Raw genomic sequence first — 21,142 nt, forward strand, 5'->3', positions numbered from 1 at the left:
AGCTGGTTATAGGCCTATCTCACAGCCCGCTTTCCACGCCCACTTCCGGTAAATAGTGGTGTCATTTAACATTAGCATTTACACGTTTTTTTCTCTGGAGAATCTAAGTACATTTTCTAATGTAAAAATGTGACAGACCAATATTATTATGAAGCAAACAAGATGGTAAATCAGCTCGAACAGATAGAACAAACCTTACCTTGGGGAAACAAAAGTTGTAGACTTCTTAAATTACCTCTGTTAACATGTAGTGTCTATGGAGTGACGTCACGCTATCGCCACTAACGCGGAAAGGGGGCGTATTAAGGGGGCGGGGAAATTCTGTGAGATAGGCCTATTAAAGAATAGATACAGGAAGAATGGAATGTCGTCTCTTGTTGATGACGTACATATCACGTCAACTGGCGCGCCTTCCTGCCGAGGCTGCCGTGTTATTGTTGTGTTTATGCGTTAGCAGAAATCTAGCCTCGGTACAGGCTTTTATTTTAGTTCGCATGAAAGCTAAAAAAATAAAACATCTGGGAACTCAGATTACATGAAAGCTAGCTGGTAGCTTCATTTGTTCAACGTTGTCAGACAATTCACCGTTCATTTAACATGACTTTACTACAAACAGTGAAGTCGTTGATCAACCAGCGGCTCTGCGCGGCCGCTGAAGACATATTTGTGGTCATTGAAAGGATCCTGACAGACTACGAGCACCACGCATACTGCTCCAAGCAGCAACGCACGGTTCTGGACCTGGTTCTGAACGCAGACATCAACCACAGAGCAGGTTGGTAAAGCTTATCACTAGTAGTACACACAAATGTTCAGTAACAGGAGTCTCTCCAGCTCTTTAATAAACAGAAAACACATTTTCAGCACGTTTTCAAGTAACCAATCAGGAAAAAGTACCCATTTATAAGCTTCAAAGTGATAGTGTTCCAGAATCCAGACTCAGTCTGCTCAATAGCCCGTCTCCGGACCCCCCGGGTTGAGCTCCTTTGGACCCCTTAAAGGAGCTCAACCCGGGGGTCCAAAGGAGCTCAACCCGGGGGGTCCGGAGACGGGCTATCTGCTCAAGTAATTTCTTTGTTTGCAAAAGGATGCTGTTAATAAATATTTCAATCAACAATCCTTGTAGTGGTGTTGGGGTCCCAGAAGAGAAGATTTAAAAAGAAAATCTAAATTATTCAAAATCTATGCATAGAATAAGATAAATGCTAATTTCTTTGTGTAATCACTTTCAATTTCACTTGTCCTGCATCCTGTATGAGCTCACTCTCCTGATTAGATAAAAGGTATTCCCACCTGAGAGAAGGACAAAATAGCATTTTCTGTTTGAGCTGGAGAGATATGGAGACTCCTGTTACCTCTCTTACTCCAGGAGCTGGCTAAGGTATGCACTTCATTTAGTGGAGACTATCTCAACTGTTCTTGGCTAATATGACCGCTGCGAACAACTTAGGAACTGTGAAAAATTCTCTATCCGGGGCGAAATACCCCAAAATGATCACGCCCTTTTTAAAATAACCGCCACTTTAAACATGCCTATATCTTCTAAACCGTTGGAGCTACAAATGTTCTGAGATGCTCAAAATGTTCAGAATACTCATGTTTGAATACTCAATAGACCATATGCACACAGCGGTCATCTTTCCATATGGCATAATGGCAGGTTGGAAACTAGCCACAATTTCCCAATGACCGCCATACATCCAAACAGACAAAGTCCTATCTAATTGTATAACTCACCAACATTGCAGCTGTACGAAAAGCTTTAATTATCCTCTTTCTATCTGCAGTGTGTGTTTGTTTCATAAAAGTCCACGGTAGACATGTTATGAGCTACTTTTTGTCAAGAAATTCCTTGTAGGTGATTTTTTTCTAAGTATTGGAGTTTGGAAGCGCTCATTGAATAATCACTCAACGGCCCTGCGTACCACCTGTTTTGAATTTGTACATAATGCAGGAGGCAGCAGGATGTTGCGTTACTGAAAGTAGTCCATGAGCCAGACCCCCCTAATTTGCGCGTTAATTACGAAATGGGTGGGCAAATTCTTGTTTGAATTTTTGACTAGCTGTACATCTCTACTTCACATTTTTGTATGATAACAATCGCAGACTAGCAGCTTAGTGGTAGTTATCATGCATTGAATACATGCACCCCTATATTGCCACATGCAAATTGTGACAACAAATATATGATCAACTTTTGAACCTTACTTTGTGCAGAGACCAATGAAACCACTTTTCTGCATAATTCAAATATGGGGAATTGATTGGAATGGTTATTTTACTTCCACAAAACTTCCATATATGCTTAAATGGGCTTTTAATGCAGTATTTTGCACACACATCTAAGAAATTTAAAATAAGGCTTGCAAATATCCCCATTTTGGAAGTGTGTGCTAAGAACCAACATGTTCCTAATGGCTATAGAAAACTGCTCACCATTCTAAGCTTTAATTTGAGTGGTAACATGTGTTTATACGTTTTGTAACTCTAGAGATATAATCAGAAACACTATTATAGTGTGATAACACAAGCCAGGGCCATAGCTATAGAATCAAATGGGTGGGCAAAACTGGTGTGATTTTTTTGACTTGTTGTGCATCTCTACTTCACAGTTTGGCATGATAACCATTGAAGACACATAGCTTAGTGGTCGTTATCATGCATTGAATATGTGGACACCTATATTACCACACACATTCTTACAAAAATATATAATCAACGTTTGAGCCATTATTGTGTAGAGACCTATAATCACACCTTTCTGCATAATTCAAGTGGGTAATTGGAATAGTCATTTTACTTATTCAATACTTTCATATATGCTTAAATGGCTTTTTAATGCAAGATTCTGCACACAAATGGAATAATTTGAAAATAAGTCTTTCCCAATTTGAAAGTATATGCTGAATGAGAAGGAGCATGTTCAGTATCTCCCTGAGGGTAAAACACACATACTGTATAAATAGTTACTGTAGATTCAAGTCAATATTTCACCCTCAGGAAGATCCAACATGTCCTGTGACTATAGTGACTACAGTAGCCTGGGGAACTAAGCGCTCAGTCCCAAGCCATGATGAGGCAACACGCGTGAACATGTGTGCTGTACATTGAAATGTAACTCATGTTTGCTTCCCACAGACCCTAATAACCGTAATAACACCTATGCTTTCTATGGCATAGGCAGCTCCCGGCAGGATCTGCTGGGAGAATCTAGACGCAGCTGCGCAACATGAGTAATTAATTAGAGCGACAGAGAGAGAGGAGTGTGTGTCTGTACGTGTGTGCGTGTGTGCGTCAATTTATCAAAGGTGCAGACGATCAGAAATCAGCAGTGATCGACGTTATGCGCTACTGTATGCCGTATTGAAGTGGTCTCGGACCCAGACTTTTTTTTCTCCCTGGAAATATAAACGTCTGTGTTTCCGAGGCTACTAAAAACAGTCACCGTCAAGACAATCTTCTTTCTTTGGTGTATCATGGTCAGATGTCCGGTCTATATACAACAAGGCACAGCCAGGTGGTCATTTAAGCAATATTACACGAGAGGGGTGTGCTTCACTGTCATAATGGCACGTCTCACTCTGGGGTTTGGACTTGGATAGAGGATATATATGATTGTCATTCACTGAGTCCATGATGTTCCTCCTGACTTCATGATGTGCCTGTGGGAATGTTTGTATAGAGTCAATAATCATGCAGTCTCATGATCCACGGAACTAACATGATGTTAATATCCCAAGGCGTGAACACACACAGACAGAATTACCCTTACTTTGTCCCGCATGCCAGAGCCGTAAAGGCGAGTTTTGTTTAATCAGCGCTAATGCCCGTTTGATTAGCATCACGTTAGCATGTTGCAGCATTTTTAGTGTGATGTGATTTTTAAATCCAGCTCCGTTGAGCCTCCAATATAACAGGATTTTCAAAGCTCCGTATCTCCAAAGGTTCGAGAGCTGTCCATGGTGCGCCGCCGCACACCCGACGATCGTAAATCATTTGTGAGTTTGTACCGCATCCAGGGACGGCTCCAGACATTTGTGCATGGGGGAGCTATGGGGGGGCTGTTTTTTTTATAGCAGGGGTTAATGAATTTTGGCAAAAACAATGAATAATATATATATATATACGACAAATGACATTCAAATGATTCAATGGTCCTAGGCCACATAACGTAAATACACATTATAAGTGTGACACAACAATGCAAATCATTATTGTGACACGGTCACCGGCTAATTTCCAAAAAGAATGATTCAGGTCCAGACAGAAAATAAGGTTGAGTTGAACTTTATTCCCTATTAATATTACAGGCTGACGGAGGCAAAAAGGTGTGCACTTTATTTGTCCTTCAGACAAAATAAACAGCCACTGTTTCCTCTGCCTAATTTGACATTCCTTGGGCTCTTCAGGGCACAGTGACAGCACAGCATACACACAGATGCAGTTTGAGAGAAAAGGGAGTGCTTCCAAACTCCAACACTTGGAAAAAAATCACCTGCAAGGAACTTCTTGACATAAAGTAGCTCATAACATGTCTATGGTGGATTTTTATGAAACAAACACTTTGCAGATAGAAAGAGCATCATTCAAGCTTTCCGTACAGCTGCAATGTTAGTGAGTTTGACATAATTAATACAATTAGATAGGACTTTGTCTGTTTGGATGTATGGGCGGTCAATGGCAAATTGCGGCTAGTTTTTTTGAGCATCTCAGGAAATCTGTCGCACAAACAGTTTAGAAGATAGAGCCATGTTTGAAGTAGCTGTCTGGTGTGGTTATTTTCGGGTATTTCACCCCGGATAGAGAATTTTTCACAGTTCCTAAGTTGTTTGCCGCGGTCATATTAGCCAAGAACAGTTGAGATATTCTCCGCTAAATAAAGTGCATACATATCTTAGCCAGGTCCTGGAGTATATGGTATAACTCTATCATTACGTAATATATTCAACTTATTTTAACAAAAAGTTGGGAGTAAGATGTTTACAGATGCAGATTCAAGTCAATGTCATATCAGACATCATTCAGTAATGTACACTTTTGTCTAATGATATTCAAACAGCATTTGCTCATGCAAGTTGCTTCTATCTACATGGTCGGGTATAGACTAGACCAGAGCCATCTAATAGAAGAGTTGTGATATTGAGAACCAATAGAAGTCTATGTAGAAGAGTCGCCATTGGACTGGCCCCATGAAGTGAACGGAGTTTGAGTAACTCTGTCTATACTCTATGGCTCTGGACTAGACTAGAGAGAAGTTATAACATGGAAGCTAGCTACATTGTGTGTGTGTGTGTGTGTGTGTGTGTGTGTGTGTGTGTGTGTGTGTGTGTGTGTGTGTGTGTGTGTGTGTGTGTGTGTGTGTGTGTGTGTGTGTGTGTGTGTGTGTGTGTGTGTGTGTGTGTGTGTGTGTGTGTGTGTGTGTGTGTGTGTGTGTGTGTGTGTGTGTGTGTGTGTGTGTGTGTGTGTGTGTGTGTGTGTTGGTGGGGTGACCACCGAAGCGGTGGTTTTGATATCGCCAATGTTGTGGTTGGATGAGCAGTGGTGAGTAAAAAGTCATAGAGAAGGGCTGGGGAGAGCGGTGGTTTGCTCTTCACCGCGGCTCAGTGACATCATGTTGTACAGTAGTTGCGGTGGTCACCTCACCACCGAAAATCCAGACTATGAAAGAGCCTTAATCCTGCAAAGAGCACCATGTCATTCATGGCATCATGCTATATCATTTTTGCCATTTAAAACTTTTTTGTTTTGTTTTATTTTGAAAATAATGCCCCAAAGTAGAGACCCTAGGTTAAAGTTGCGTGCGTGTGCGCGCAAACGTGACAAATTAACCATAGAATTAGAATTAGGAACATATGTAAAAGCAAGATGATGCATATGATTTTCCTATAGGCTACTGTACTAAAAGGACAATGGTCAGCAGTAAGGTCAAGTATACCATGAGTCATGGTCAATGAGCTAAACGTATGGTATCAGAAGTACTGCATGGTCCTTTTTACTAGTGCTGCACGATTCTTGCTCAAATGTGAATCTCGATTTTCCTGCCCAAAATTGAGATCACGATTCTCATGTTTTCCATGAAAATATAATATTTATTGTCTTTAGTCTGTATAATTGCTGAACATTACTACGTTCAAAATGTGGCACCTGGAGCCAACTGTTAGCCTGGCTCCCGCACGGAATCGCTACCCACGCCCATTAAAAAAATATGTTCTGGCGATTCAGGTCTGGTGACTCGGTCAACGGCAGGTCTCAATCGAAAATCTGATCGCAGCATCTGATTGGCCATCAGCATTGTCACTTGATGACATCAAACACAAACATGGCTGCGCCCACTGTGGTAACTTAGTTGGGACCGCATCGATCTGGCTATTAAATCGCCCAATGATAAATAGTTTCTTTACAGAAACGTCAGTTCAGTTCTTTTATTTATTTATTTATTCTTTCCTTGTGACAAACCAGACCCATTATGAGAGACCAACCCAACCCGAAAAAATAAAATAAATAAAACAACCTGAACCTGACCCAAGACAAATTGGTCCAAACTATTATGTATCGTTGATTTTCAACAAAACCCCGCCCCTATAGGTGCTTCTTCCCCAGGAGTTTAGAACAAAGGAATATTGATGTGTTCATGGCATGTAGCCTATTATTATATATCTAATCTATATCTATAGCCTAGGGATGTTGAAAAAAGTTGAAAATCGACTCGATTTTCGACTCATGCCTTCCGCGACTCAAAAACGTATGAGTCGAAAAATCGTTTTTATTTTATTTTTTATTTTTTTGTAATGGCATGCCCTGGCTGCAGTTAGAGCGCCATCGTCCAAGGGTGTGGGGTGAAGGGGAAGGGTATCTTAGCAACACTGAATGCTCTGTCCCATTGGTCGTGTGCTCGTATCATGAGCCAATGGCTGCAGCTCTGAGCCCCCAGACCCCAGGTTCGCATTGCTCACGCTCAAAGACAGGTCCGCTCTGTTCTGAGCTGTGAGCGCTCTTCTCTTCTCGTGAAGAAAGCAGGACAGCGTTGTCAAATAAATCCCGCCGTCATTCATACTGTATTTATTCCCCGACCCGACATTAAAATACGGAACAACGTGCGTCCCGTATCAGTTCATTACGGGACTTGTGACAGGCTGCTGCAGACACTTGAGTTGGGACTAGCTGATAGCATAGCAGCCGATAGCGCCGCTGCTCCTTCAGTGTCGTTGTTTACAAAATAAAGTTTATTTTGTATTATTGGGCTTTGATCATTGATGCAAATTCTAAACATATGGATGCAGCTGCAGAAGTTGTGTTGCTTAAATGAATGCATAGTTGCGTTCTCCTCAACTGCTGCGCAGCAACAACAAAAATAAAAAAATAAAAAATAATGGAAAATAAATAGGAAAAAAAGTCGATCGACTCGTCGATTTGCGGCCTCGATTTATCGATTGGCCAAATATGAGTCGTTTGGCATCCCTAAGCCCAACCGATGACAGAGTTTGAATTCCGATGCCAATATACATTTTGGAGAGTCCCACAATACACCAGCGATTTCAATGTTTTGACTGATATATTGTTAGTTCATAACAATATTTAAACAAAAAAGCTAGCAAATAAATACAAATACCAGTAAACATAAATAATGTTGTGATGGATAAATGCAAAATATGAAATCATATAGACATATACATCGTCGCTGTCATGCAGAAACCTTGTATCTTCTCGATATTTAAATGTGTGTTTCACAAATTAATGCCCTACTTCATCATACAAGAGTGTACTAAAGTGAAAATAGCAGCTACAATAGCATCTCCAAGCTCCCAATGCACCAGGATACAATGCATTTTGAGCTTGTTGGCCATTTTCACTATTTTAATTTGGTTTTATATAAATGATATATAGGATAGGAACTGTTTTGGACATGCAAGGTTTCCACCCGACAGTGACAATATATAGCCTATATATGGTTCTTTGTATGAGTATATCTATCAGTCAGTTTGAGCAGATTCCATTCCAATGCTCCTCTGACTGACTATGCATTTCACGGGCCTGGGTAGGCAACCTGGCCTGGCGAGGATCTGCACATGTTGCGCGCAAAAGGTGAGCACAACAATGAGGGATTTTGCGACTGGTTTCACTGGCTCAAACATTGTAAACTTTGATTTACATTGTAAACATTGTCATGATTTTAGCTGCTGAAAGGAGCTAAAATTGTTGACCAAAAAACTGATCATGGATGTTGTTTTAAGTCCTTTACAAAAGGATTATTATTTCTTGTCTGTGAGAGCGGTGTCACATTTATTATTATATTTTGTTGTTGATCAAACGTCGGGCTGAGTACTGTGATATGCTGCCACTGACAATCAATGAGAAAGCTGCTACAGTTCACTATAAAAATAATTACTGATATATTGTGATATATCGTGAGACGGATGCATCAGTCGGGAACTAATTATATATTTATACTAGTGGTTGTACTGAAGAAATTCGTCCTGACTTGCAGTGTTTGTAAATAAGACAGTTGGTTATACGCAACATACCTGTATATTATGCTCTGATGGGCCGCAGAGCCATACAGTACATAGCCTTAGTGTGCAGTTGTGCACGTTCCTGGTACCACGATCCCGCACAGCGCACACCAACCATACACTTTCTAAACAGGTTTCTGTCATTCAAATGTCTTTCCTTGCGTGAGACTGAGACACACGCACACACATTTATTTATAAATATCAAGGACACACGTATTTTTCAGTTGCTTCTGATGTCCCATACTCAACAACATGTCTCTCTGTGCCCTAAATGTACAGAATATAAGCAACACATGGACATGAACTTATTCAGACAGTCAACATTGGTCACTTCAGTCTGTCATAACACCTAGGAAAAATCATGGTACACAAAGCACCTTCTCCTCCAAATAGATCGACTGCCTATTATAATAGAGGAGATGCTTGGTATTTTACTTGTTTAGTAAGGAAAGCTTCCTCTAAACTTGAATCAAAAGCACAGCCAACTTCCAATAGAAAAGCCTTTGCTGTTCACAGGAATCTTTGTGAAACACAACAGAGGAATCAAACATGGGTGACACATCTTTGGCAATAATTAACAATTCTGTCATGCTTGGCTATGTACAGTGACAGTCCTTTGTAAAAATTACACTAGTTTAATATATGGGACATAGACTATGGTCTGATGTTGACACACACGCACGCACACACACGCACGCACGCACGCACGCACGCACGCACATACATGTCGCACACACACATGCCTTTAGTTTATGTAGTCATGTGCAGCACAGGCTAGATTATGACGAGCACGACAGAGCGCTCGGACATTGTATGTTCATCCCCAGGTAGTAGAGGTTTGGTTGCACTTCAGGAACAAATTTGATTGTCCGAGATCAGCTATTTTCAGCAGAGATTTGGTGTAGAGGGTAAAGTATTGAGGGTATAAGTAGTAATGTCTGAAAATACACATAAATCTGACACAACACCGATGATAGTGCTGTCAAACTGGACTGTCAAAGTCTATGAAGCTACACTACAGTTACAGTATGAAGTCTATGAACAAGTTTATTCTGTAACATAATTCTATACGATATGTAGTGGGGGTCCCTACTTCATCTTTCAGGGGTCCTTGGCCTGACAAATATTGAAAACCCCTGCCATAATGAGGTGACGATTTTAAAAACGCCTCCTTTTAAACTTAAAATAAAAACGTAATGTGTGATGACGTGTCGAGTACTGCATGAATAAAAGTTTGATTGCAAATACAGCTGATGTTGCTCCATTTTTAATCTCATTCAAGATGATATCCATACAGTGTATTACTAATTTTATTAGCTCACTAAATATGTATCTGAAAACATTATAGGTTAGAAATAAGCCACTGCCCTCTTAAAAAACAAGAAAACACAATTAAGTCACTTCGGTAGAGGTTTGGGTGGCAGAGCAGCGGCAGTGCTGTTGCTACTAGTAGCTACAGCAGCAGTAGGCTAGACATTTCCAGACCTCCCTCTCCAGAGCAACATTAGAATCTTCCTCAAATTTGAATATTAAACTTCCCGGACAAACGTTATTCAAATCAAATATTAATGTGCATCCCTATTCCGTTGTGTAGTTATCTTACCTTGATTTGTAACTTCAAATATTGGTGAGATATCTTGCTCCGTTGATTAGAAATTGATATTCCAAAAAGTAGTCGCTTCGTTGACTTATAGTCAATGGTAGTGCCTATGAGAGCTGTTTCACTGTGTTAAGTCAATGAGCATAATATTGTAATACATCATCGGAAGTTAACTAAACGTCCAAAAGCCTCTACTAAGTATCATTGAGTTTAAATACTTATAATAGTTAATCATTTAATCTGTTGCCTAGGGTTCCTGCACCTCCCTGTGTGTACAGAGGAGCTTTCCACTGAACATCAGGAGAGCAACTCCAGTCTGATCCAGGAGGAACCAGAGCCTCCACATATTAAAGGTGAACAGCAGGACATTCTTCAGAGACTGGAGGAGGATGTTGAGTCACCATTCACATTACTAACAGTAAAACTTGAAGATGATGAAAACATTGAGACAGAACCTCTTGCTAGCACCTCAATGGATCACATGAAAACACAACCTGATGTAGAGGACTGTGGAATATCACAACCAACTAGGGATGACCAGCTCCTCTCTCTACACTGTTCTACTGAAGACAGTGAAGAGTGGGAGGAGACCCGGGAAGGTCAGTCAGATTTGAAATCACACGAGACAGTTCATGTGGAAGGACAAAGCTTGCCTTTGACCAACGAGCTGTGCGAGGACTTGAAATCAACGAAACAAACTTTGTTCACAATAAGTCACAGTTGTACAGTTTGTGGCGGACACTTTTCTTACTTAAGTTCTCTGAAACAACACATGAGGTCCCATGCAAGATTAAAAACCTTCACATGTACAGTTTGTAGAAGAAGCTTTAGTCAACAATCTATTTTGGTTAACCACATGATGGTTCATAGTGGGGACAAACCCTTCATTTGTACAGTTTGTGAACAAAGTTTCAAAAAGAAATATGATCTGAAGGTACACATGAGGATTCACACAGGAGAAAGACCCTTTACTTGCATAGTTTGTGAAAGAAGCTTCAATCGACGTCAACATTTGAAGGGCCACATGAAGATTCATACATTACAGTGAAAATAAACATTATTTGTAGTTTGTGGCAAACCTTTATCCAAAGTCTGCTACTCCCAGGAAACAAGGGTTACTTCATACAGGATGGAAATCTGTCAGTTGAGCCTTTCCTTCTTCAAAGACTCAACCTGAGTACACATAGCTCATACATAAGTCCTCAAAACTGTATAATTCTGTGACATTAGTACTCTGTAGTGGTTTATTGCTGTGTTAAAAAGTCATTATTTGTTATGGGAATGTGTTTGGTCGATTTATATTATGTAGTTTTATGTTCTATGACTTACGTTGTTTGTTCGTTTTGGGGATAACACCTTGACTGATTGTGTGTAACTAACCTGACTCCGCCAGATGGTGGCAGTAGTGAGTTCCTCCTTCTTCCATCTGGTCTCTCTCGGGCTGAGACAATGTACTCCGAACCAGTGGTGATCGGAGCGATATGCGATAGCGGCCGCTAGTGGCGGGATCAATGCGAGACTGATGACATATTGAAGCTGTGCCACAGCGCACATGTAAACACAACCTAACACGACTACAACTCAAAATGATTATGGAGATATCAGATTTTTGTCCCGCTGCTTCGGGTTCATCGTTTCTGCTTGAGACAGACCAGATGCAGGTAGGAGGAGGGAACGTGTGAATTCAATACTGCCGCAATCTGGAGGAGTCAGGTTAGTCTGGTGTGTACCCCCTTTAAAGTCCTGCTGAAGGGCACGGTCACATGACACACCCCACTTTTATTCTACCTATGAGCGGTTTGCTGCCATTTGTGTATTTCTGCAATAAACAGCTCCAATCCCATTGAAATGCATTGGCAGAATCCACCCTCATAGGTAGAATGCCTATGAAGCTAATGTGGCTAATGTCTTTTTATAAGTCGTCACTCAGAAGTGACAAAGTGAATATTGTAACCGTGAGGTAGCGACGATTCAGTAATGAGCCACTAAGCACTAACATTGACGTTCTGTTCAAACACTCAATCTGAGCCTCAATTCTGAGAAAAAAGGGTTTTAAGCTCGTGATCACAGTGGTGGTGGACGGGGGAAATCAGCAGAGCAGAGCTTTACCTAGTGACAGGGATGCTGCTACACGGTGGATATCAGAGAGAATCAATAAAAACACGTCAACGGCAGCGAGCGCCATTGGGGAAAAAAACACGCACAACATGTCATCGGCCGGCAGTAAAAGAGTTCAAATCAGGTGTGAGTGGAGGAACATGCAGCTGTGGGAATCAAATGGATTAATACAATCAAGATTCATTGATATTAATAAAAGTCCTCATTTTGACCACAGGTATGCTATAGGTGTGAACCAGTTCTTTAATTGCAGTTGGTGTGGTTAAATGCTTGTTCTGTTACAACTTACGAATAAAAGAGTTGCTATTGTAAGCAGTTGTTATGGCTCTTTCTTCAAAGGAAAATCCGCTTGTCCTTAACTACTAAAAGCGGCACTATGTATTGTACCCTTTTTTTTAAAGAATAAAACATTTTTCCAATCTGACTTAATTTTAATAATATAACTTATACAATAGGGGAGATTGTATTTTTTCTCCCTGGTTTTCTATTGAGACATTTAGATCGTGTCATAGGTCATGTCTCGCCTAGACACAAGTGGCCCTTTCCTTATGCCTTATCTTATTCTTTTTGTATTTTGTGTATATGTAGATCAGCTATTCACTACAAGATTCACTACAAGATTCAATTTATCCCCTGAGCAAGCTTACATCCTGCGTCTTCCAGCCCACAACCTATGGATGCAGTTATCGTGTCCAGGGCAGACGTCTGTGGTAACTGCTGCTACTGTTGTATAAAGCAGGCTGGGGTCCCCTTAGCAGAGAGAGAGAGAGAGATATGAAGCAGCGACTACAGTATATGTATAAAACTGTTACAGATAAAATGTTTTCTGTGGTTTCATAGACTTGTTTGACAGCACCATCATCATTTTTGTTGTTGACACATGGTTTCATTGGCCCCATGCAAGATTTGTGGTGTTTTTTTTGTGGTGTTATAAATGTAAAAATATTCAAACTTTTTTTCTTTTTTTTCTCCTTCTATAGTCTATATTAGGGCCCTGGGGGTCCCCGAACCACACTTTGAGAACCCTTGTAGACCACGGACCACTATAACTCATGGACCTGTAAGGTTTTGACGCATTCAGACTTAAGAGTCTGATTGGTTCCTAACTATCCATCATTTATCTGGAGACCCCCTGGAACCCCCTCAAGGACCCTGGGGGTCCCCGGACCCTGGTTTGAGAACCTCTGCCCTAAAGTATAAGCATAGTATTGCCCACTGTACAGTAGGCAGGCTGTATAGCTTCTGCCACCATGTTGGTAATGTTATGGCTGACGTTTTGTCTGCGGCTTCTGTCACACTTAAATAAATTATTTCATACCGTTTCTTTTTTATTTAGATTAGCCAATTATTATTTTACCCCCTTTTTCTCCCCAATGTAGTTGTTATGCCAATAGGCTTTATGCACACACAATAACGCTTCCTACTTCCGGGCCCCTTCCATACTTCTTTCGCAGGTGTTACCGATATTATACTAATTAAGGCTTTGTTCCATTTAGTGGTTCTCAAACCTTTTCATTTCAAGGACCCCCATAACTCTGAGAGTGTACAAATGGAATTTGGAACCCACTCAAGGACACTTTGAGATCCACTGGTGTAGCAGTGTGTTTCCAGTAAGCCAACATGCACAATAGCAGCACCCTGACTCTGTTTGACCAGAATGGAACAGAACCTTAATTAGTATAATCGGTAACACCTGAAGGAAGTAGAGAAGGGGCTCGGAAGTAGGAAGAGTTATTCTGTGTCCATAGAGCTTATTGATTCCTCCCCACACACACATCTGTGTTGTCACTGCTGTCGTATCCAACTGAGTCACCTGCCAGTGAGGAGCCCCAAGGATGAAATAAGCCTTTGTCCTACTCCTCCCTTGCTCCCCGCTGATGGGTGCTGCCCCAGCCCGTCGGATTATGTGCAATGACCAATATTGCCCACCTCACCCGGCGTCCCTACCCCGAACACAGGCCAATGTGTTCGTAGACGTCCGACAAAGCAGGATGCACCACGGTAGATTCAAACCCACAAAATGTTGTCATACTTGTTTAGGTGGGTCATGGACATGGTCCTTCATCTTCACTGCTTATGAGTGTCACAGATGGATGCAAACTTTTGAGGAGGTGGAGGAATGGTAGTTTAAATTTGTAGCACCCAATGACCAAATAGTGACGTAGATTCATAGGTTCAGGATTTGTAGTGTGCCCCCCATCCAATCATTACACTGGCATGGGGGCACAGTCTGCAGACAAGAAATGAGACGAGGAAATCAAGGCTTAGGCTTGAAGCCCACCAGCATGCAGAAAAATATTTTCTCTCGCCTGGAGCAGGAAAAAAAACGTCATGTTCGCATTGCGTCTGTGGGCAGCCGGTCATTAGTTAAAATTGTAGAGAAAAAGCGGTGTCCACTCACGTATGCTTGCATGCCTGGTGGGTTTCAAGCATTATACTGTAATCAATGCATTATAACAGTGATTATAATGCATAATACAATGTATTACAAGTTTACAACTATGATTGTAATAACACTATGATCCTAGACTAAATTAAAAAGTACCGCTAAGTCATTATAAAAGGCTTTGTATTGTGTGACTTATTATGAGATCCTATTAGTGAGAGTAATAATGTAGTAATGAGATTCAGTATTTGTTTTAATCTTTGAACCGTGGTTCAAAATGTAAGGTCTTAACTGTGGATTTGGATAATTGTTACACCCTTATTACCTTACCATGACTTGACTCCAAATATTGGCGAGATAGCTTGATCCATATTGCTCCGTTGAACAGAAATTGATATTCCAAAAGCAGCTTTCCTCACTGACGTAAATTGCACAGAGAAACAGCAAAGTAGCTCTTTTAGCACATAAACAAAGCTCAGTTTGATCTATTTTCTCTGTGCTAATTCATTTTAATGAATACATTTTTGAGTATTCAAATAAACTACCAAAAGAACGTTAAACGTCATGACATTTTGTACTATTTTGGATTATTAATGGAGGAACGTAGCAAGATATCTCACCAATATTTGGAGCTACTGTACAACCTAACTACACAACTGCAGTGCAAGCTATAATATTTATAGTTAATAGTTTAATCTTTTCCCTAGGGTTCCTGCCCCTCCCTGTGTGTACAGATGACCTTTCCACTGAACAGCAGGAGAGGAACTCCAGGCTGGTCCAGGAGAACCCAGAGCCTCCACACATTAAAGAAGAACAGCAGGGCATTCTTCAGAGACCAGAGGAGGCTGCTGTGTCAACGTTCACATTACTAGCAGTGAAAACTGAAGAAGATGATGATGATGATGATGATAACAGAGAGACTGAACATCTAGCCAGCACCTCAGCGGATCACATGAAAACACAAGCTGATGTAGAGGACTGTGGAACATCACAACCAACTAGGGTTGACCAGCTCTTCTCTCCACACTGTTCTAAATCTGATACTGAAGACAGTGATGAGTGGGAGGAGACCAGGGAAGGTCAGTCGGCTTTAGATACACACAAGAAATCACACAAGACACAACATGCGGAAGGACAAAGATTGTCGTCTTGTAACATGACCCAGGACTTGGAGTCATCAAAACAAACTCAGTTCATGGGGAGCTGTCTGATACAACAGATGAGGTCTTATACAGGAAGAAAAAACTTTACTTGTAAAGATTGTGGCAAAGGCTATCGTCAAATGGGTGGTCTAAAGCAACACATGCGAAGTCATACTGGGGAAAAACCCTTTAGTTGTAAAGTTTGTAAAGGACGCTTCACTTCATGTGGTACTCTGAAGAACCACATGATGATTCATACAGGGGAAAAACCCTATGCTTGTACAGTTTGTAAACAAAGATTCATTAGAAAGTATGATCTTAAGATGCACATGAGGATTCATACTGGGGAAAAGCCCTTTACTTGTACTGTTTGTAGAAGAAGCTTCATTCAAGGTCAACATCTGAAGGGCCACATGAAGACTCATGCATGTGAAAATAAACAAAAGAGCAGAGGGGTGTATTCTGAATGATGACACTACGCGATCAGTATTATATCACTTGTTTTCAAGCCCCATCATCACTGTGGTTGATTAACTTTGTCATACGGAGCGGATACAAGAAGAGTAGGCACTATAAGGAAGAGTGGGCACCTCGAAGGGTCCTACAAAATGCTAACATGCTCCCAGGGGACATTTCTCAGTAACCGTAGGGCTGTCTTAAATACAGTTTTCAACTATTTAATCCCCCCCCCCCCACACACACACACACACACCCTGAATAAATCTGTCCATGTCCAGTAGTCATGTATAGTGGAAAAAGTCTTCACCAATTCACAAAACCACATTATTCTGCGCTCTGGAAGTATAAAGTATAAATGTGGTAGTTTAACACTGAGCAGACAAAGCAGAAATATTTTACTTGTTTATGCTCAATGGCACTTCAGCTGTGTTTTGTGTAATCTGCACCAAATTAATATATAATATAATATAATATAATATAATATATAATATAATATAATATAATATAATAATATATACTGCACCAAATTAAGTAAAACTGAATCGCACAATTACACTCGGAGTCGGAACTGTGTATGTTTCATGGTTATTGCAGCTGCAAAGCATAACAAGGTGGGGAGAGCTCATGACATCACTGCATCAGGTGACAACTGAAACCTGACTGATGGCAGCCAGCTCATGTATTTTATAATTTAATGATAAAATAAATTATTATTGCGACCAGTGCGAACAGTGTGGTAGTAGGTTTTTATTTTAATATAAGGTTTAATCCCATTTAGATTGAATACTATTTAGAAAAAGAGAAGAGAATGAAAGTGGTGATGGTTTCCCGCTTCCTTTTTGGACTTGTGTTTACCATAATTGTTATTGTGATTAGCCGCTTCATAAAGCGTAGCAGACAGAATGTTGCGACTCCAGAGAGTCACTAGTTGTATGGCCTGTGACTCCAGAGAGAGTCACTAGTTGTATGGCCTGTGACTCCAGAGAGAGTCACTAGTTGTATGGCCTGTGACTCCAGAGAGAGTCACTAGTTGTATGGCCTGTGACTCCAGAGAGTCACTAGTTGTATGGCCTGTGACTCCAGGCCTGTGACTCCAGAGAGAGTCACTAGTTGTATGGCCTGTGACTCCAGGCCTGTGACTCCAGAGAGAGTCACTAGTTGTATGGCCTGTGACTCCAGAGAGTCACTAGTTGTATGGCCTGTGACTCCAGAGAGAGTCACTAGTTGTATGGCCTGTGACTCCAGGCCTGTGACTCCAGAGAGAGTCACTAGTTGTATGGCCTGTGACTCCAGAGAGAGTCACTAGTTGTATGGCCTGTGACTCCAGAGAGAGTCACTAGTTGTATGGCCTGTGACTCCAGAGAGTCTCTAGTTGTATGGCCTGTGACTCCAGAGAGAGTCACTAGTTGTATGGCCTGTGACTCCAGAGAGAGTCACTAGTTATATGGCCTGTGACTCCAGAGAGAGTCACTAGTTGTATGGCCTGTGACCATTTAATTAGCTGGGTTCCTGTATTGTTGCTGTGTTCATATCCCAGACAACGGTGTCTTTTCACATGGTTTGTACAGTCTGTACAGTGTTACATGTGTTCAACAGCTGTATCTGTCCACTCATCTGTCTGGAAGGCAACGGAGGAAGCTGACAGTGACACCAGTCCAGACACGAAGGAATGTGGAAGTACAGTAGTACAAATGAGGACAAGCATGCAGACACTTCCTTGTAGTGTGTGTGTGTGTGTGTGTGTGTGTGTGTGTGTGTGTGTGTGTGTGTGTGTGTGTGTGTGTGTGTGTGTGTGTGTGTGTGTGTGTGTGTGTGTGTGTGTGTGTGTGTGTGTGTGTGTGTGTGTGTGTGTGTGCGTGCGTGCGTGCGTGCGTGCGTGCGTGCGTGCGTGCGTGCGTGCGTGCGTGCGTGCGTGCGTGCGTGCGTGCGTGCGTGCGTGCGTGCGTGCGTGCGTGCGTGCGTGCGTGCGTGCGTGCGTGCGTGCGTGCGTGCGTGCGTGCGTGCGTGCGTGCGTGCGTGCGTGCGTGCGTGCGCGTGCGCGCGGCATGTGTTCTAACTTCTGTGAACATAATGTTCGAGACATTTAATTTTTTATATTCATTCATTAATATTACAGTATGTTCACTTATATTTGGCAGCCTTTTATGATATTGTCATTATAGCTAAACATAAAGTTGTTTCTTAATATTAATAATATATTAAGGATGTGTGTGTGATGTCACCGTCTAATCCTTGTTAGGTTCATGTGGCCTAAATAAAACCCAAATCCTCAATATTGTGTCGGATCTTTCCAGTGTTTGCACTGCAGGGTCTTTTCTGATGGACTAAATTGCAGTCAGAACTCAGAAACAAGGAAAGTAGGATGGCATGGCAAGCGTCTTTCTACACTGCTTAAAGAACTGATCTACAAGCTAACAATGCACCACATCGCAACCCATTTTTGTTTGTTTGACACGATAGCCCTGCCACCTACTGATACTGACCATGATTGATTGAAATTTGTATTCACAGTTTGTAGAATGGGTACAGTTTAACGAAAGTAGATGTCAATACAAAATCTGCTACGAGGATAAAACCAGAAAAAGCACTAATAATGAATTGCAACCGTCACTTCTACTAACACTTTCAACCTTTCAAACCTACTACAACATCACTAGGCAAGCATTGGACTGGAATCAAGGAGTGCATGTGTTTGGTCCGACTAGTCATTGGTCCGAAACACGACAACCCACCTCAAACCCTAACCTAACCATAACCGCAAGCACGGGAGCAGGCGCTAGTCCGAGGTGCGGACGCATGTCGAACCAATGCTCCGTCGGACCATAGTATGCCTCCCGGAATCCAGAGGGCAAAAGAAAAGTGGGGAGGCCAAAACTGACCTGGAAAATATCAGTCGAGAGTCTATCGTACGTGGGCCCATCTGAAGAAAACTGCTCAAAACAGAGTCCGATGGCGGGGTGTGATTGTGGCCCTATGCTCCACCTAAGAGCCTACAGGAATAAGTCAAGATTGACACTTAATTTTTTTTATTCTAAATTTTATCCCACAATTTTGTAACCCATTTTTCACCCCTGTGTCAATTATCTAATGTGATCCTGGGCTCTACACACCCTCCACCAACCTAGTCCCCATATATGGGGGACATGGGGAGAGCAACGGACTTGAACTCATGCTTCCTTCATGCCTGAGTGTCCAAGTTGCTCCTTTACACCTGACAGGGGGGTTTCCCTGGTTGGACGTAGCGCGTGGAAGGAACACGTTATTCCAACCAGTTCCCTTCCCCTCCATCAGGCGCCCCGGCTGGCCAGGGGGAGGCATGTTTGGGGTCATTTTAACATTAGCCTGAAAGAGCCCTATCCTTATCTGAGCATAGAGGGGCGAACAAACTAGCGGTGGAAAATTACGCCAACTTCCTAATGGTTCACCAACCTAGTAGAATGCAACGGAGAACACTGACGTTAACACATTTGGAGAGATGCCCATCTGCACTGTTATTGGTTAGCGAAATATTGGTTAGTGAAATAAGGTTCACTCCCACTCCTATGCCACTTTTCCTGCTGGGCTCGCCCAGGCTTTTATTATTATTTAAAAAAAAAAAAAAAAAAAAAACGAGGCTATCTACTCTGGCCTTTGTGAGCACTACTGACTTTTTGAGTGGTGCAGCCACTCCATTGCCTAGCAATGTGTGTCCCTGGCTGGGTCCATCCGAGCAGAGAAATGTTTTCACCACCAACTGTCACTGTTAACAATACACACACACCTAACACACACACAGACACACACACACACGCACAAGAACATGTACACGTACAGTACAGTACAGAACCACTCAGTTCAGACGGGTCTGATTTTAAATGTTTCATAGGATAGTTCACCAAACCCCAAAATGACTTTTTTTCAATTGATTAGAGACTTGACTTCATGTACTTCTTATTTGGATTTTTTTTGCATTCCTAAGCCAATAATTTGAGGAGACTCTAGAAAACAAAGGAGGTTCTTTGTGGCTCCATAGAGAACTACGGTATTGCTGGTCATCAAATTATTGGCTTTAATGTGACAAAAACAAACAAATTAAAATATCCATTCATTAAAGTCTCCATGGGGTGAGTAATCGTTTTTTGTCCAAATAAGTAATCAAGGAGCAGCGTAGGCCTAAGAGAGAGAAAGAAAGAATAAGTAGTATTAGTAACTGCAGTCAACATGGGGAAAAACCACAACATTAATCTAAATCCAATTGAATGAATACAGTGTGATAAATAAATGTACTGTGATAATGTGAAAGTCAGCAGCACTTGCAAAGAGCTGACTCTGTTGATCTGTTTTTATTAAACAGTCTTTGTCGCCCTCATGTGAAGTTTTCAATTTCAACTCCAGCATTCAATCAGTTTATAAAAAAATTAAAAAAGATGACACAATATGGCATTAGTTCTACAATATAAGCTACCGGTATTCAAATTGTACACCGTGACAGTGTGGGTAGGATGGCCTATAAAGGCTCATTCATAGTCTGGATTTTCAGTGGTGAGGTGACCAGCGCTCCAGTGGTGAGGTGACCACCGGAGCTGAAATAACGTTGAGCGGTGGTGAGTAAAAACAGAGAGAAGGGCTGGGGTGGTTTGATCTTCACCGCGGCTCGTGACGTCATGTTGTAGTTCGGTGGTCACCTCACCACCGAAAATCCAGACTATGAATAACGCTTAAGGGTCCATGACTCCTGACCTGAATCACTGTCCCAGTTCGGACCGGTTCTCTGCCACAGACTATAACCAGTCCTATTACCATTATTAAATGGTAAAGTATCAGCATGCCTACAACCATAACATGCTGTTTAAAACCTGCCAAACATGTATTATTACAGCTTCAAACTGGTGACTGCATTTGTTCTCTTTTAAATATATATTTAAAAAATGTCATGTTTCCACCTAC

At 41.6% G+C, this 21,142-nt stretch overlaps 2 protein-coding genes across 3 annotated transcripts in view; both read left to right on the plus strand.

Moving 5' to 3' along the window:
• LOC306921270 (extracellular calcium-sensing receptor-like) overlaps positions 1-21,142 on the plus strand; it is a gene marked incomplete at both ends in the record, with an annotated part of 291,036 nt that overhangs the window by 234,042 nt on the left and 35,852 nt on the right. The window lies entirely within an intron of this gene.
• On the plus strand, positions 402-17,161 carry LOC306921878 (uncharacterized protein). Of its 2 annotated transcripts, none has more exons than XM_079499180.1 (2): positions 402-775; positions 15,323-17,161. In XM_079499180.1, the coding sequence occupies exons 1-2, from the start codon at positions 598-600 to the stop codon at positions 16,225-16,227; spliced, it is 1,083 nt and encodes a 360-aa protein (XP_079355306.1). In that variant the 5' UTR covers positions 402-597; the 3' UTR covers positions 16,228-17,161. The 2 variants fall into 2 exon arrangements, with proteins under 2 accessions (XP_079355306.1, XP_079355307.1); XM_079499181.1 differs by lacking the exon at positions 15,323-17,161 and adding an exon at positions 10,363-12,535.

The sequence above is a fragment of the Electrona antarctica genome, assembly GCF_951216825.1.
Source record: "Electrona antarctica genome assembly, chromosome: 4".
NCBI classification, from domain to species: domain Eukaryota; kingdom Metazoa; phylum Chordata; class Actinopteri; order Myctophiformes; family Myctophidae; genus Electrona; species Electrona antarctica.